At 56.2% G+C, this 14,886-nt stretch overlaps 5 protein-coding genes across 5 annotated transcripts; all 5 read right to left on the reverse strand.

The window, feature by feature from the left end:
• Positions 1 to 1,292: 1,292 nt before the first annotated feature.
• Positions 1,293 to 3,556, reverse strand: LTHEOB_6233 (Mini-chromosome maintenance DNA-dependent ATPAse; the record flags this gene model as incomplete). Its single annotated transcript, XM_035515467.1, has 3 exons — positions 1,293 to 1,785; positions 1,838 to 3,364; positions 3,414 to 3,556. The coding sequence occupies 3 exons, from the start codon at positions 3,554 to 3,556 to the stop codon at positions 1,293 to 1,295; spliced, it is 2,163 nt and encodes a 720-aa protein (XP_035372816.1).
• Positions 3,557 to 6,310: 2,754 nt separating this feature from the next.
• LTHEOB_6234 (Flavonol synthase flavanone 3-hydroxylase) lies at positions 6,311 to 7,526 on the reverse strand (the record flags this gene model as incomplete). Its single annotated transcript, XM_035515468.1, has 2 exons — positions 6,311 to 6,445; positions 6,498 to 7,526. 2 exons carry the CDS (start codon positions 7,524 to 7,526, stop codon positions 6,311 to 6,313), a joined length of 1,164 nt encoding a protein of 387 aa, XP_035372817.1.
• A 530-nt stretch (positions 7,527 to 8,056) lies between these two features.
• On the reverse strand, positions 8,057 to 10,359 carry LTHEOB_6235 (Phosphate-repressible na+ phosphate cotransporter protein; the record flags this gene model as incomplete). Its single annotated transcript, XM_035515469.1, has 4 exons — positions 8,057 to 8,498; positions 8,551 to 9,748; positions 9,811 to 9,906; positions 10,227 to 10,359. The coding sequence occupies 4 exons, from the start codon at positions 10,357 to 10,359 to the stop codon at positions 8,057 to 8,059; spliced, it is 1,869 nt and encodes a 622-aa protein (XP_035372818.1).
• A 687-nt stretch (positions 10,360 to 11,046) lies between these two features.
• LTHEOB_6236 (Epidermal growth factor receptor substrate 15-like) lies at positions 11,047 to 11,568 on the reverse strand (the record flags this gene model as incomplete). Its single annotated transcript, XM_035515470.1, has 1 exon — positions 11,047 to 11,568. The coding sequence occupies one exon, from the start codon at positions 11,566 to 11,568 to the stop codon at positions 11,047 to 11,049; it is 522 nt and encodes a 173-aa protein (XP_035372819.1).
• Positions 11,569 to 12,735: 1,167 nt separating this feature from the next.
• Positions 12,736 to 14,807, reverse strand: LTHEOB_6237 (RNA binding protein; the record flags this gene model as incomplete). Its single annotated transcript, XM_035515471.1, has 4 exons — positions 12,736 to 13,662; positions 13,774 to 14,480; positions 14,537 to 14,594; positions 14,652 to 14,807. 4 exons carry the CDS (start codon positions 14,805 to 14,807, stop codon positions 12,736 to 12,738), a joined length of 1,848 nt encoding a protein of 615 aa, XP_035372820.1.
• Positions 14,808 to 14,886: the final 79 nt, after the last annotated feature.

Here is a 14,886-nt window from a genome sequence, read left to right on the forward strand (position 1 = left end):
CTAAACCCGTCATAGCTGCGGGCGCCGCCGCCGCCTTGCTACAATCGAGGAAGCCCGTCTTAGCTTGCGGCGCTCGCTCTGATGTGGCAGCGGGTGGAGCTTCGAGGTGCCAGCTCTCGAACTGGTGCCCCGGTCGGGCGCCTCAATGTGCTCAGTGCGGCCTAGCCTCCGCTTGTCTGTGCTCGCATCCTTGGCGGCGGAGGAGCCGCGAACTCTGTGCGAAAGCGCTTTCAGAGCGGCATGCCGTTGCGCCGTCATCACGCCAATGATCGTGAGATGCCATCCGGAATGGAAGGAGACGGTCGGGCAATGAGCGCGCAGATCGAGGGCGCCGGGCCCGTGGGCGGGAGCTTCTCCACCTCGCCCAACCTGGGAAGTGTGGGGTACTCGTAATCGCCCATGGGCAAACCGGGCCGATGCTGGCGGCCGCCTCCCAACACTCAGGCACTGCGCGCAATATCTGAACGCTCCCACGCTCGCCACACCTGCACCAAACCGTGCTCGGGGCGCAACGCCGCACACCTCCTCTCCGCGCCTGGCCGCGTCTCCTGCAGTGTGCTCAACGCGATTTGCTTTCAGTGGGACGCGGTGAGAAGGCGGTGACTGTGCCAACACTCAACGCGCTATCAGCCCACGATGCCATCGGAATATCCGCTCTCTTATAGGTTACCCACGACTCAAGTTCGTGCGCCAGCCAAGAATCACTGCATATGGGATCTCCGATAAAGATGGGGCTCGGTTGCCTAGGGTCAACATTTTTTTTTTCCCTGACACCACAACCACTACAGCCGGTGCAAAGTAGTCTGGCCCTCGCCAGAGATATCCTGATACTGCACCTTGCTTACGTAGTTCATTGAAGACCACATACAAATTTAGAATCACTTCTGACATGTGCTGCATGCAGGGACGGCCGTATTGGTCGAAGCACATGCAAAGACAAAAAACTTTTACAACCCGCTGTACAACACTAATCGAGGCTGCGGAGCGAGACTCCGGCGCACCGACCAAAACATTTGCCTCAAGTGCCGGTGCTGATCGAAGCTTAATCCTCGGCACCTGCGTCCTACGTACCCGTTGACGTGTCCGTGAAGAAATTTTCCTATCTATGCGCAGTCCTGGCGGACTTTGAAGCTATCCCCATGTCAAAAAACAAACGTGGTATTCTAACTGAAGCCGTCATCGTTTTCCCTGGCCAACCCAATTGTTCATGAACAACACATTGAAAAACGCCCGTTCCCTTGCGAAAAATGACATCAACTGCGAACGGACCCGACGCACTGGACAGCCGTTCATCAGACACCACTCCGATGCACCTGGGCTCCACCGTGTCGGATCTGCACTGTTTCCCTCCGTTGCATGACAATCAGTGCTCTGTTGAGCGCCTGTTCGCTGTAACCCTTTGCGTCCACAAATTCTCGCTTGAGCGTCGCTAGACTGGTGGTCCAGCCAATGGGCAGACGTCTCCTGAGCTCCTCCTCAACCTTGTTAACCTCTTCCATGAGTTCCCGGCTGCCTTGACCCTCGCCCTGAGTCACGGCGTCCATGGTGCTAGCCAGGAAGAGACGGATCGCCTCGTCAACGTGCGCCTCGGTGGCGATCGGCGACAGCGTCATCTTCGCCAAAGACTCTGTTATACGAACAATAGCCTCGAGCTGACGCACGGTGATGGGAATGGATGACCGAGCATTGGCAGTCATTTCAGCAGCATGAACTTGACGGCGAATGCTGACGAAGTGCGAAGAGAGCTTTTCGGCTGCCTCAGCAGAGAGGCGAGGTGCGCATTTTCTGAAAAAATTGGTTAGAAATAGCCTTCTTGAAACGGAGCTGGAATACTTACTGCTTGCAATAGCTGATGTACCGCTTCATTTTATCGTCTGGGATCTCAACTTGCACCTGCTCCTCGACGCTACGGCCACCCATGTGGATTCCCATGACGTGCTTGGCTATTGTCTCATCGCGGCCACGCTCATGCTCATCGCGGACGATGAAAATCATGTCGAAACGTGACAGGATAGTCGTCTGAAAGTCGATGTTTTCGCCCGGGGTCTTCAGGTCATCGTACCGTCCGAAGATAGGGTTTGCAGCTGCAAGGACCGAGGTCCTAGCATTCAGGATAGTAGTGATGCCTGCTTTGGCAATGGAAATCGTCTGCTGCTCCATGGCCTCGTGAATTGCCACACGATCCTCGTCGCGCATCTTGTCAAACTCATCAATACAAACGACACCACCGTCCGCCAGAACCATTGCACCGCCCTCCAGGTAGAACTCGCGTGTATTGTGATCACGCTGGACCGAGGCCGTCAAACCGGCCGCAGAAGAACCCTTGCCAGAGGTGTAAATCGCAATCGGCGCGACCTTCTGGACGAACTTCAACAGTTGTGATTTGGCAGTACCTGGGTCACCGAGAAGAAGAACGTTGATATCGCCTCTCAGCTTCATGCCGTCGGGCAGAATCTTCTTCGAGCCACCAAAGAGGAGACATGCAATTGCCTTTTTGATATCCGCATTACCGTAAATCGAGGGCGCAATGCAGTCTGCGAGAACCTGGTAGAGGTCGGGCCTCCTGCTCATCTCCAGGAATTCCTGCTCTTCCTCTTCCGTAAAGGTAGCGTTGCCTTTCATGGTGTGATCGACGTCGGATTGGATGCCGACGGCCCGGAGGTAGGGGTTGCGGATAGCAACGGCAGTGTTACCCTTGCCGCCTTTGTTCTGGTAGATTGAGAACACGCCCATGACGGTGCATTGCGAACCAGGCACGACTCTGTTGCACAGGTACCGATCGGCCGAGACCAAGATGTGGCGAGGCAGTTCTCCAACCGGGACCTGGTCCGGAGCTTCCTGAAGCTTCAGGACTTGTTGGTCGATGAAGGCGCACTTCTCGTGGACGACGAAGTAGGGATCCAGCGGGCACTTGTCAGCTGTGTCACCCTCGGTCCTTTCTCTGCCGCAGGTGCGCGGTAGCGAAACGCCGGCGAAGCCACTCGTTACTGGCAGGGTCTGTGAATGTTGGCAGTTGCGGCATTGTATGTGAAGCGTGGTCGCTTTCGAGGTCAGGGTGGAGGCGCCGATGACAATGCCTGGTATCCTCACAAGGTGGGAGACATTGGTGGCGTTGAGATCGCGGATGGAAATTCGGGACGCGGAGGAATGTAGGAGGAGCTGGTGCTGGGGAAGATTGATATTCTTCTGCGAAGGATAGACGATACGCTGGGTACAAGTCTTGAGGGCGGTCTCGAAGAGAGGAATGAGGTCGGCGGGAGCAGTGGTGAGCTTGTGGGCCAGCTCTTCGTTGTAGGAGATGAGGTGGGCGATGTCAATGTCGCAGTAGTACTGCTTGATCAGTGCATTCTCGCGAATTTGATCTCTGCAGAGGGTCAGTAATGTAGGGAGTGCGAGGCAAGAGCTGAGCGCACCTGTAGATGAAGACGTTGTCGATGTGGAAATCAAGGACGAAATTGACCAGCAGCTGCTGAATTTGAGAATTGGTCTTCTCAGACTCATCGCGATCGGTGCCAGGCAGGCCGAGGCTGAGTGTGTACGTGCTCTGGCGATCCATTGTGATGTTGTTTGGGGAGTGGTTGCTGTGGTGTTGCGGGCGGGCCAGAAGAAAAGGCGAAAGCCCGGCGGATTGCGCGCGACGCGTCGCCCACGCGCCTGCACGCGCCACGCGTAAAGTGGTTGCGGCCAGCCCCGCTAATCCATATTCCTTGCACGCTACAGAGGGGTGATGGCTAGCGCGAAGAATAGCAGGGCTTTAGAACTATGCCCCAGCTCTGCCTTAGAAAAATAACACATGTGGGTAACTGAAGCTATCGTCCGAACGAGAATTTCGAATTAAAAATTCTACATACACGTCCGGACCATAGCTTCGGCTACCCATGACATGTCATTTTTCTCAAATTCACGCTAGCCTTCGGCTGCGAGAGGGGACTGTAAATACCATTGCGTCACATCTTTAGCGAATGAAATCCATTGTTCTTCTTTTTTGTCTCCCTCGGGAGAAATCTCGCCAATGTCCCTTGCCATTCTCATGGCCGACGAGCTGCACACTGGCTGATATTCCAAGTATCGAAATTGCCCCTAGTCGCCAACGGGAGCCTCCTTTCCCGAATACGACCTGTTACCTCGCATGCGCACTTGCTCTTCCGTTCCGACCACTAAGCTCACGAACACCCTTTCGCCACCCACCGTCATGGATGGGGCTGCAAAAACCGGATATTTCTCTTTCTCATCGCAACCAACCCGCCATATCGCCAGTTCTCCCTGCTTCGGCGCACGCACGGCATGCTCGGTGCCGCCGTTAGAGCTCCTCACCAATGCAGCCACCGGCGAAGGTTCGTTTATGAAGAGCGTCCCTAGGCCGGCAAGCGGAGCAACTATGCGGATTGTTGGCGTTCCATGGATTCCTGCTTCATCAATGGATGGCTCGACTTTTATTGAGGAAGAGGGCTCGACTTCCATTGAGGAAGAGGGCGAGACTTCCGTTGAGGAAGAGGACTCGACTTCAATTGAGGAAGAGGGCGAGACAGAGATTCGATTAGAGATGCAGGCGGGCCGGGCGGTAGAAGAAAGCGGGCTGGTAGGTCTGGCAAGCGGCGTGGGTGTGCTCGGAAGCTGATCTGAAGCAAATTGTTCTGACCTCGGCCCATCTGTAAAGGGCGGATCGTGTTGCAATGGCATATCGAGAGGATCCGGTGATGCTGAATATGACGTGTTTGTTTCAGAAAGGCGGGAGCTGAGAAGCGGGTAATTGGCACCGAAGATATCGATACTGAGACTGCCCCGTCGGTAGGATGGTGGGGACGATGCCACTGACGACGTACTTCCTGGCAAATCTCTACCTGCAGGAGCATCTGCGTCCCCTGAGGGATTTGAGAGTGTATGAGAGGTTGGTGAAGAAGTCGCCGGCAGGTGCTGGAAGAGTGGATCGTTCAATTCCACCGTGTTGTAAATTTTAGGTCCTTCAGTGGGTGGCGTTGAATGAGCGTATCCAGACGAGCAGGGCTCATGACGATAGTCATTAGCAGCGGAAGGAGGACCTGGCTGTTGAATTTGGCCAGGACCAGGATACCACCATTCTGTGTGCCAGAAGTGGCGTGGGGCGCCTTCCATCTTTGGCACACGGAACTTGACTGACCTGACAGTGAGTTCGTAGCAACTCCTCTCATCGACTCCGTCATCTCCTCCTTCCATCCACTGTCTTCTCACATGGTCCAATAGCCTCGCAAGCGGCGCCCAGAAAGCAGTATCCAGGTGCTCTCCCTCCAAATTCCGGTTCACCCAGTCCTGAAATTTGACTTGGTGGGTTGGCGGTGACTTGCACGTGCAATCTCTATGTACTGCATCGGCAAGGACATCAATATCATCCGGTTCTGTTGTTATGCCAGACGCGTTGAGGTAAACCGGTGAGAATGTTCCTGCAATGCCCTTTCCAGCGGCAAGGTTGTACAGGTGCATCTCACTACTTGTCTGTGTCTGAAGAGATGTATCGAGTGCAGGGCCGCGGTAGATGAAGTCCGAGGTATGAATAGCGCGGGTGAGGTGATGAGGATAAATGACTCGGTCGTAAGTGATGAAGACAAGGTCTGGGTTGTCTGTAGTTGTGCGGGGCTCTCTCGCGGGACCCATTTCCTGCTCCATATTGTTTCAAATCTGTCGAGGATCTTACTTCGAAGGCCTGCGGATAACGATGTGCGGATATGGATTCTGTTGTTGATGATGGATCGTTGTTGTTTTTAAGCGCCTCGACTTCTCAAATAGACCCTAGAAACCGTTGGTGCATGTGAGCGTACCTTCCATTGCGGTGTTCGTGGATGGGTTTGGAAGCAGCGAGACAACATGTCCTTCCGGGTCGATGAGCTTCGATACCACCATTATCATTACTAGATACTAACCTTGAATGGACTGCGATCAACAATCAATTCTTATCCCTACAGTTCGAAAGATCAAACAAGTGTCTTAATCTTTAGTAGCTAAGCGGGTCATAGCAACAAAACAGAATAATCTACGCTAGCATAAATACAACCTCAATTTTCAGGAAATGAAGTTGAAGGGGGTTTGTAAGATCCTGAAATTGCGTGGGTACTAGAAAATCACTTCCGAACATTGGTATATGCATCCAGATACCTTTTTCAAATAGATGATTCAAACGCCAATAAAGGATTCAACGGCTACATGCATCGCATTTCATAGACTTTCGGCAGTGACAAGGGCGACGGCGAAGTGGATATGTGCAGACACAGGTGCAGAATAGTCGAATTTCTCCAAAATGCGATAGATCTCCAGCTTTTGTCTTTTAACTGAAGCTGCTCTAGAAGAGGTCGCCATTTCCATATGACCCAGCGCCATCTTTTGTAATGGCGTTGGCACGCTCCAGAACGTACTCACCGGCCCTGATCGGCGGGTATTTGGAAGGGTTGTCTTCGGAGATGCAGTTCGGCAGAGTCTGAGGCTTTCCATTAGCCAGCCGCCGGCTCGCAAGGAAAAGGGCCACTTACCTCAACAAGCTGATCGTAGTTGATGCTGAAGAAAAACGGAACACTGTATCTCGCCTCCTTTGTCCTGTTCACCACCCTATGCACCGTGCTTTTGTACATGTCGTTCGTCCATCTCATCAGGAAATCGCCAACGTTCACGATCAAACCTCCCTCGACCTTGCCGACCGGCACCCACTTCCCCTCCGGACTCAGGATCTCCAAGCCAGGGGTGCTGCTCGGCAGCAGCAGGGTGAAGCATTCGTAATCCGAGTGAGCGCCCAGACCAATCTTGTCATCCCCTTCCTTGACTTCCACCTCCTTCTCTTTCGCGGGATAGTACATCAGACGGGCAATGCCGCCGGGGTGAGTGGTCATGGCGTCGAAGTAGGTCTCGTCCAGATCCAAACTCAGCGCAAATAGTCTGAACAGATGCCTCGCCAGTCCGAGAACGCGGCTGTAGTAAGTCTTCACGCCCTCGAAAAAGCCGGGCAAATCCTCTTCCTTGGGCCAGAGGTTGGCCGTCTCTCCAGGTCCGAGCTTGGAGCCGTCCAACTCGACGTACTTGCCGTCGCCGCCGGTCGAGTCCAGCTTCTCCTCGTAGCCCCAGTTGAATCCCTCCTTGCTCTCGGCGCCGTTGCCCTCGACGAAAGTCGTGTAGGCAGGCGGCTCGTAGCCACGGTGCAGGGTGCTTTGGCGCATGTGGATGGCGTCCTTTTGCTCGGGGGTCAGCTCGTGGAAGAAGCGGCGCGCCTGGTCGAGGATGCCGGCGCAAATGTCGTCGGCGATGCCATGGCCGGTGATGGTGAAGAAGCCCGAGGTGGTACACGCGGCGCGGATCTGGTCCGCGACGGCCTGGCGGGCAGCCAAGTCGCCAGAGAAGGAGGGGCTCAGGTCAATTGTCGGCACAGTAAAGGGCGCGGCTTTGGCTGCAGCTGCCTTGCCCGCGGCCAGGCGAGACTGCAGGTAAGATGCCGCACCTTGGCGAGCGGCCTCGGAAGTCGCCTTGTCGAAGGTGGGGACATAAGGCTGGGATTGGACTGAGGCAGCCATGGTGCCGCAAACAGTATTAACGGATGTTTGGCAAAGGTTAGATGGACACAGCGTCGTGTGCTCTCCTGCGTCTCCCGGTTGATCCGTTGAGGGGTGTGTCGGGTTGTAAAGTATTATTGCTTTAGCAAAGGAAGAGGTCTTGGTGCTTGATGTTTTATGGGTGAAGGGTGGGGTGGTGAGCAACGACAGCGATAGGTCAGAGCATATCGCGCCGTCTCAATGGTGCCGAGGCAGTTTACGTCATCCACATTACTACCCTTTTCGGCATCTGCTGCCGACGACGCCCACGTCCGCTCGGCGGCCGCCGATGGTCCATATGCCGGTCTTCATAATACACTTATGTCGTAACCGGCACCTTGCGTGCGGGGAAGATTCGGAGCTGTTTGCATCGACCATCGTACACCTAAGATTTCGTGAAATGTTATAACCTTTCTATTTCTTATGTTATTCTTGATTTGAATCCTCCAAGCTCATAACCGCGCCACAGGAAAATCCATCCAGGCCAAATACCACGCAGTCAAACACCCCATCTATGCCGAGTAGCCGAAGCGAGGAGCATTGATGATGATGCCCATCAAGCATCCAGACACGATACCAGTAACAGGCAGCGTGATGAACCAACCAAAGTAGATCCACGCAACCATGCGCCAGTTGATGGTGCGCCACGTACCGGAGCAGAGGCCAACACCCACCGTGGCACCGGTGATACACTGCGTCGTCGAGACAGGGAGAGCAAGCTGTGTTGCCATGATGATGGTGATGGCGCTGCCCAGTTCCATCGAAAACCCACGGGATGGCGAGTGGAGCGTGATGCGGTTTCCCAGGTTGCGCATGATGTTGTAGCCGTACGTCCACAGCCCGATGACGATGCCTGCACCACCGAAGGCCAGGATCCACGTCGGCACCGCCATGTCGGACGCTGTCCTGCCTGTCCGCCAAACCAAGTAGATGGTCGCGTAGGGGCCAACGGCGCTGATGAAAAGTCAGTGAACCCGCAACAACTGCATACCAAGGCGCAACTTACTTGGAAACATCGTTGGCTCCGTGCGTGAATGAGGCGGTGGCGGCAGTCATGACTTGGAGGAACGAGTACATGTACTCAGCACGATTGTCGTAGTGCGCAGCATGCGCCTCGCGCTCGTTGACGTTCCCGGAGAGGAAGTCCTGCTTCTTCTGCGCCGAGACAACGTCTTGTTCTACGCCATGGAGAAATGCCCTCTTTGCGTAGTAAAACAACACAGCGGGGTTGTAGACCGGACCTTCAGGCCGCTTACCCTTGATCTCCTCCGAGATTTCGGCCTCGTTGGCTTTTTGCATTGCCTTGATGTTAGGAGAGGGCCCGGGAGTCTCTCCATCCGACGATATGCGTGGCACCTTCTCGATGTCATCAGGTGTGCTCTGCGACCCTGAGCTGCGTTCCTGCTCTATCTCCTCTTTGGTCTTGTGGCCGGAATAATAGTCTTTGATGTCCTGGACGCCCTCGGGACGCGGGGGAATCTCGCCTCGTCTGAGTAGAAGAGGTCCTTGAGGGATATGGTACCACTTGAGCGTCCAATCGCCGTGAACAACCTTGCGCCAGAGATAGGGGAGGAAGAAAATGCAGACTAGGAGGGCAACACCACCTGCGACGCCGACAACGCAGCCAGCAATACCACCACCGCTAAGGTTGATGCGCTCGGATGCACCCTTCCAAACGATGAGCATAGTCAAAAGACCAGACGTCAAGCCGAAGTAGAGAGGGATTGCAAAGAAGGCGTTCTTCACAGGGTTTCTTCGCAGCATAACACCAAACTTGGTGATTAGAAATATGATGGCACCAAAGCCCCCGGCGATACCGGGTGCACAGATCCAAGCCAGGAACACGGCAGATACGCCTTTGATGGACCAGTTGATACCGTCGACACCGACGGTAGCGATGCCGACCCCAAGCACGCCGCCCATGATGGAATGTGTGGTGCTGACCGGCAGACCGACCCTGGTAGCAAACGTAAGGTAGACCGAAGAGGCGACGACAGCGCAGACCATGGCCAGCATAAGGACCGCAGGGTCCTGATCGAAGATCTCCGTCTTGAGTACCTTTGTCCTGATGGTGTCGGATACGCGAGCACCAACGCCGAGGGCACCGCCGAACTCCATGACTGTTGCTATGCCCATGGCCTGAGCCATAGTCAAGGATCGAGACGACACAGACGTGGCAAATGAGTTGGCCACATCGTTGGCACCTGGGTTGAATTATCAGCGCTTAAGCCATCCATCTTCCAGGGGATGGGGCGGGAGTAAGTACCAATATTGAAGGCATCGAGAAAGGCAAAAATGGTGCCGATAGCGAACAGGTAATCGTACTGATGCAAAGTCATCTTGGCAATCAGTGTGTCCGGATCTGGGGCTAGAAGATTCTGCAATGAAGCTGAGAGAAGCACACGACAACAGACAAGGGCTGCTGGGGTTTTATAAGAGACTTGAATATCAGATCATGTAACAGCTGAGTGCCCGACCAGACGAGCCCGAACACAGCCACCAATAGTGAGCAACTTGCTCGAACGTGCTTTGCCACGGTTGCTTGCGCGTACGAGTCTACGAGGTCCCGCTACGGTCATTGGTCTTGGGGGGCTCTTGGAGGCTCTTGGTGGGTGGGCGGAGACACCAATTACGCCCAAAGCAGCATGCTTCCACCCCGGATCCGCCCCTGTGATAGGGTACCTGCCAAGCTTCCGCCCTTGTCCTGCCTACGAAGCCCAGTCGGCGAAGGCGTCACCGGGTGGCCCGCCAAGAGGGCATCCGCTGCCAAGTCCGCTGCAGGCGAGGAGCCAATGAGATCGGCGCGTCGCACCATGTGTTTAACGTGTTGGACTGCTACACTTCTCGCCTCACCTCGCCCATTACCAAGACCAGTAAGTGCAGGAAGTTGACCCTGCTTTGTCTGGTTGGAGCTCGGCGAAGCATCCACGCTGAGAAGAATGGCTGCAGTTCTCGCTACTGCAGGAGTGCCGCGTTTCCGGTTGAGGCCCACAGATAATGCTCAGGACTTCCCACACGAGCTGCCAAGAAAGCCTTCGGGATGTGTGGGTGTGGTGGTGTGTCCGCGCCGTCTCGAGCTCGATATCACCACATGAAATCCTTTGACTAAATATGAACAAGAAAACAGGCGAGCAGAAGAGCAAATGAGACAAGAAGGATCCAGAACGTGCGCCAAAGATAACAAAGCCGTCCGGGCGGTTTCTCGGGTATCTTATACCGGTATGTATGTACTTCAAGCTGGAGTATCAAACGCCATTCATACTCCTCAAATGTGCAGAAAAGCAAAGCTGCCTGGAAGTGAAGCTTCAACTGACCGGCAGAAGCATGGATGTGCGAGCTGGCATCAATCCAGCCATCAATCAAGTTATTGTGAGTAGCGGGTGGTAAGAGTCGAGGTCATGTGGTTAGAAGCGCAGAGAGCCGCGACATTTGCGTGCACAACTCGTTGCTAGGGTGGTAAAAGCATGGTGAGGGCGACCTCTGAATGTGGAACGCGTCCGGGTTATTCCGTGGATTCGCGGATTGATGGTGGTAGAGACTTTTCAGCGGCTTTGATTTTGCGGCGCAGGTACTGGATGCGGCGTCGGGTGGCCTGCAGCTTCAGTCGCACCGTGTCGATGCGGCCTCTGGACGCGCCCAGCTTCATCTCCGTGTCGGTAATCATGTCGCGCACACGACCGCGGCTGTCGGCGATCTTCTCCTGGAATCCGACGGCGCGGCGCATCAGAGGACACTCCAGGTGGCGAGGAAAGTCTTCGAGGCTCTTGCAGATCTGTTTCTTGATCTTCGCCTTCTCGACGTCTACTTCGCGGATAAAGTCCTGGGCGTCCTCGAGGCATTTGGTCCACGATTCAACGGCTTCCTGTTCTTTCTCAAGGGCCTCTTCCAGGATGGGGAGCAGTTCGATCTTGTGTCTCAGTTCGCGCTGGTCGGCCTTGAACTGTTCCAGGCGCTGGGCGCGGCGGCGCGCACTGGCATCAAGCTTCGTTGTTGCGGCGCGGGCACGCGCTCGGGCCGGAGCCATCGAGGACAGCGAGAAGGTGAATCAACAGGTGGGCAGGAGCAAGCGAGAGTGCTGAGGGCGCGTCGGCCCGAGGATCGGCGTGCGGTTGTATGTAGTGTCGAGCCTGGTTACGCAGGGCAGGTTGCAGAGAGGAGGGACGTCGTGCTGAGCCGAGGAGGGCGTCCAATCGGCCTTGCACCGTGCTCGTCATTGCCGACCCCGCCGTCCGCACGTCGAAGCTCTGTGCCCGCGTCAATGGCACCATCACCAACTGCTCGAACTACCCGGTTCCCGGGTGGCTGCTGGCCCAATTGCCCGTCTAGCGTCGGTCAGATCGCCGTGTCGCGTGTCTCGCCCCACGCCTCTAAGCGGGCATAGTGGCAGCCGCACGCCCTCGAACATGGCCCTTCACGACACATAGCCGGCTGTGCGCTTCGCTATTCTGTTACATTTTGTCTCGACAAGTTGATCTACAGGGAGTGGCTTTATCTTTATGTCTCAATTTGCATTTCAAAGAGAAAGGGTCGGAGAAGAAAAGGAGATACTGGAAATGGAAAGGCACACACAAGCATCCAAAGCAAAGGAGAAGAGAAAAAAGGAGATGCCCGTTCCATCAATCCCCTGAGGCCAAGCAACCGCCCGCAACCTTTGCACACCACCTGCGCCCCCTGTCCAGGTTCCCACCTTGCCATCCACCGAAAACCCCTGCCCCCGCTAACGCTATGCCGCAATATTTTGGGAAATGACATCCGAGAAGAGAGACCAAGCCAGAAAGATTTCCGGGGAAAACCATTTGACAAGAAAGAGAGAGAGCAAAAGGCTCGCGAGAGATAGAAAAGACGTTAAGAAGCCCGAAAAGCAAGCACCTCGATGACGGCCGAACGTGAGACGCCATGCTGAATGACCCTGTGTCCGCTGTGTACCCGCCATCATACTTTTTTGTTCGAATGAAGCTTCCGAAACACCATTCCGAGAGATTAGATCTCGTTCTATGCCTTGTGCCAACCTGCCGCCATGCTCCCTTGCACGCAACCATCCGAACTTCCAGGAGGACCCACGTAAATCGAAAAACAAGATGCCCATCCCACGCCGTCGCTAGTCGTTGCTGCCACCCGAATACTTATTTCCCGAAATAAACTATCGATCCGATGTGCGAGGAAAAAACGCAACGACTTTTGTAGAAGCTTTTTAAGCGGGAGACTTGTTGGCCGGAGCTCCCACGCCGCGGCGCGAGTCGTCGCCCACCGAAAGCTGTCCGAAGCTGGGGGTAAGGAACGAGAACGGGTCGTTCTGGCCGTCCGGAACGCCGCCGTTGGAGAAACCTGCGCCAGCCGACGCCGGAGCCTGGCCGGCCGACGAGAACGCCGCCTCAGCCGCGCGGCTGTCGAAAGGAGAAGCATGCATGCCACCGTTGGGCGCGTACTGCGTGCCCATCGGGGGGTAAGGGCTGGCGGCACCAATGCCGGAAGGAAGGGCATACGTCGAAGGCGGACCGCCGAATTGCTGGCCGGGGAAGCCAGCGCCGGAGCCAAATCCACCAGCAGCACCAAACGGTCCAGCACCAGGCGTTCCAGCCATCGAAGGAGGGCCCATGCCGTAGCTGCTGGGCGTATCCATGGGCGAAGGGAAGGCCGTGTCGGCGACAACGGCAGCTCCGGCACGGCTGGCACCACAACGAAGGCAACTGACGTTCTTGGCAAAGTTGTGATAGCCGCATCCTTCAGAGCCGCACTTCCAATCGCCGGCGCGGAAGGGCACAATGCCGCCGCTATTGCCACCGCGCATGTGTCCCGGCATACCGTGGCCGTGGCCCATGTGGTGGGGCGGACCCATCATGCCAGGGTGGCCGTAGCCGTACGGGTAGCCACCCATGGGATCGCCGGCGGGGCCCCCAGACATCGCAGGAAACGAGCAGCGGAAGCAGGCAGTACGGCGCTGGAAGTTGGAGAAACCGCATGATGGGCAGGTCCAATCGCCGGGACGAGGGCGGTTCTTGCTGGGGGGGAAGGGAGTGAGAATCTCAGCGGCACGATCGAGGACACGGCTAGAGGAGGGCGAGACCTCGATGGCCTTCTCGTTCAAGGCACGGCCGTTCATACACAAGCTCTCGGCAGCCTGGTGGACAAGTTAGCGGGAAACGAGACGCGGACTCGCCGTTTGCGTGGGTGCATTGTGGCCGTCCCGGTCGCGGTTTCATTGAAATGTTATCAGCTGAACGAGACTTACCTCCTCGTGCGACGAAAAGATGGCAAAGCCAGTGCCCGTCGGCTTGTGCTGATCCGGTGTGCGGAGCGTCCAGAAAGCGATGGGTCTGCCGCCAAACTGGGTGAACCAGCTCTCCAGCTCAGACTGCGTCGTGTCGTGGGGAAGACCGCTCATGTGGAGGACCTTGCTACGCTCAGACAGGAACGCGCGTACGTCTGCTCTGGCGTCCATGGGGCGGGTGAGGACGTCGGGGTGCTCGTGGGGAGGTTGCGACTTGCGGATAAGGCCCCTAAGAACGCGAGCGAGTGTGACCGCCTCCTCCATAGCCCGCCTGGGCGACGCGGGGGCCAATGCTTGCAGGTGGAAAGGGAGGTTGTGCTTAATAGGAGCGGAGGACTGGACTGGCTCGACCTCAAGGGCGGCGCAGATGTTGGACAGAGCGCTCGAGCCGAAGGGCAGAGACTCCGGGTGGTGAGCTTGCCAACGCTGGTACTCCGTGCGCAAGTCGAATGTCCTAGAGTGCTGCAGGTAGGGCGGCAGCACGACGGCCTTGTCCCGAGCCTCACGGGGAAGCTGCACCCGAAGATCCCACGAGTCGAGTGTGACGAAGGCGAATTCGAGGTTCTTGGAGAGGAGGTGCTCGTTGGCGAACTGGTCGAAGCGGTTGATGGCGTCACGGAAGGAGCCGGAGTTGCGGACGTGCTCCCAGGTGAGGGTCGTCAAAGAGGCTGGCGGAAGGGTCTGCGTTAGCTGGCGGCTTCGAGTCAAGGCAGATGGGACTCACTGCAGAGAGGGGTGATGGGCGTGTTGACGGGCTTGACGAGCACGCTCTCGCGGTGCAGCTTCACCCAGGTGTCAGCAAAAATTTGCTCGCATCAATGGGGCTTCCGGAAGCACACCTCCTCGCAGGACTTTGCGTCCAGCAGGATCCATCCCAGCTCAATGACCTCGGCGGAGTCCTTGGTCACGTACACGCCATGTTCGTCACACGTCGTAGCTACGTGAATGACGACGTAGCGGTCCAGATTACTTCCCTGGGGCGAATTGGTAGCCATGATGCAGTCCACGCGGGTCCCGGGGCAGCGGACGGTGTTGCAATGGGGAGGAGGGACGGAGCGGTGGGTGACTAGTCGG

Source organism: Lasiodiplodia theobromae, assembly GCF_012971845.1.
Source record: "Lasiodiplodia theobromae strain AM2As chromosome Unknown scaffold_18, whole genome shotgun sequence".
Classification (NCBI taxonomy): domain Eukaryota; kingdom Fungi; phylum Ascomycota; class Dothideomycetes; order Botryosphaeriales; family Botryosphaeriaceae; genus Lasiodiplodia; species Lasiodiplodia theobromae.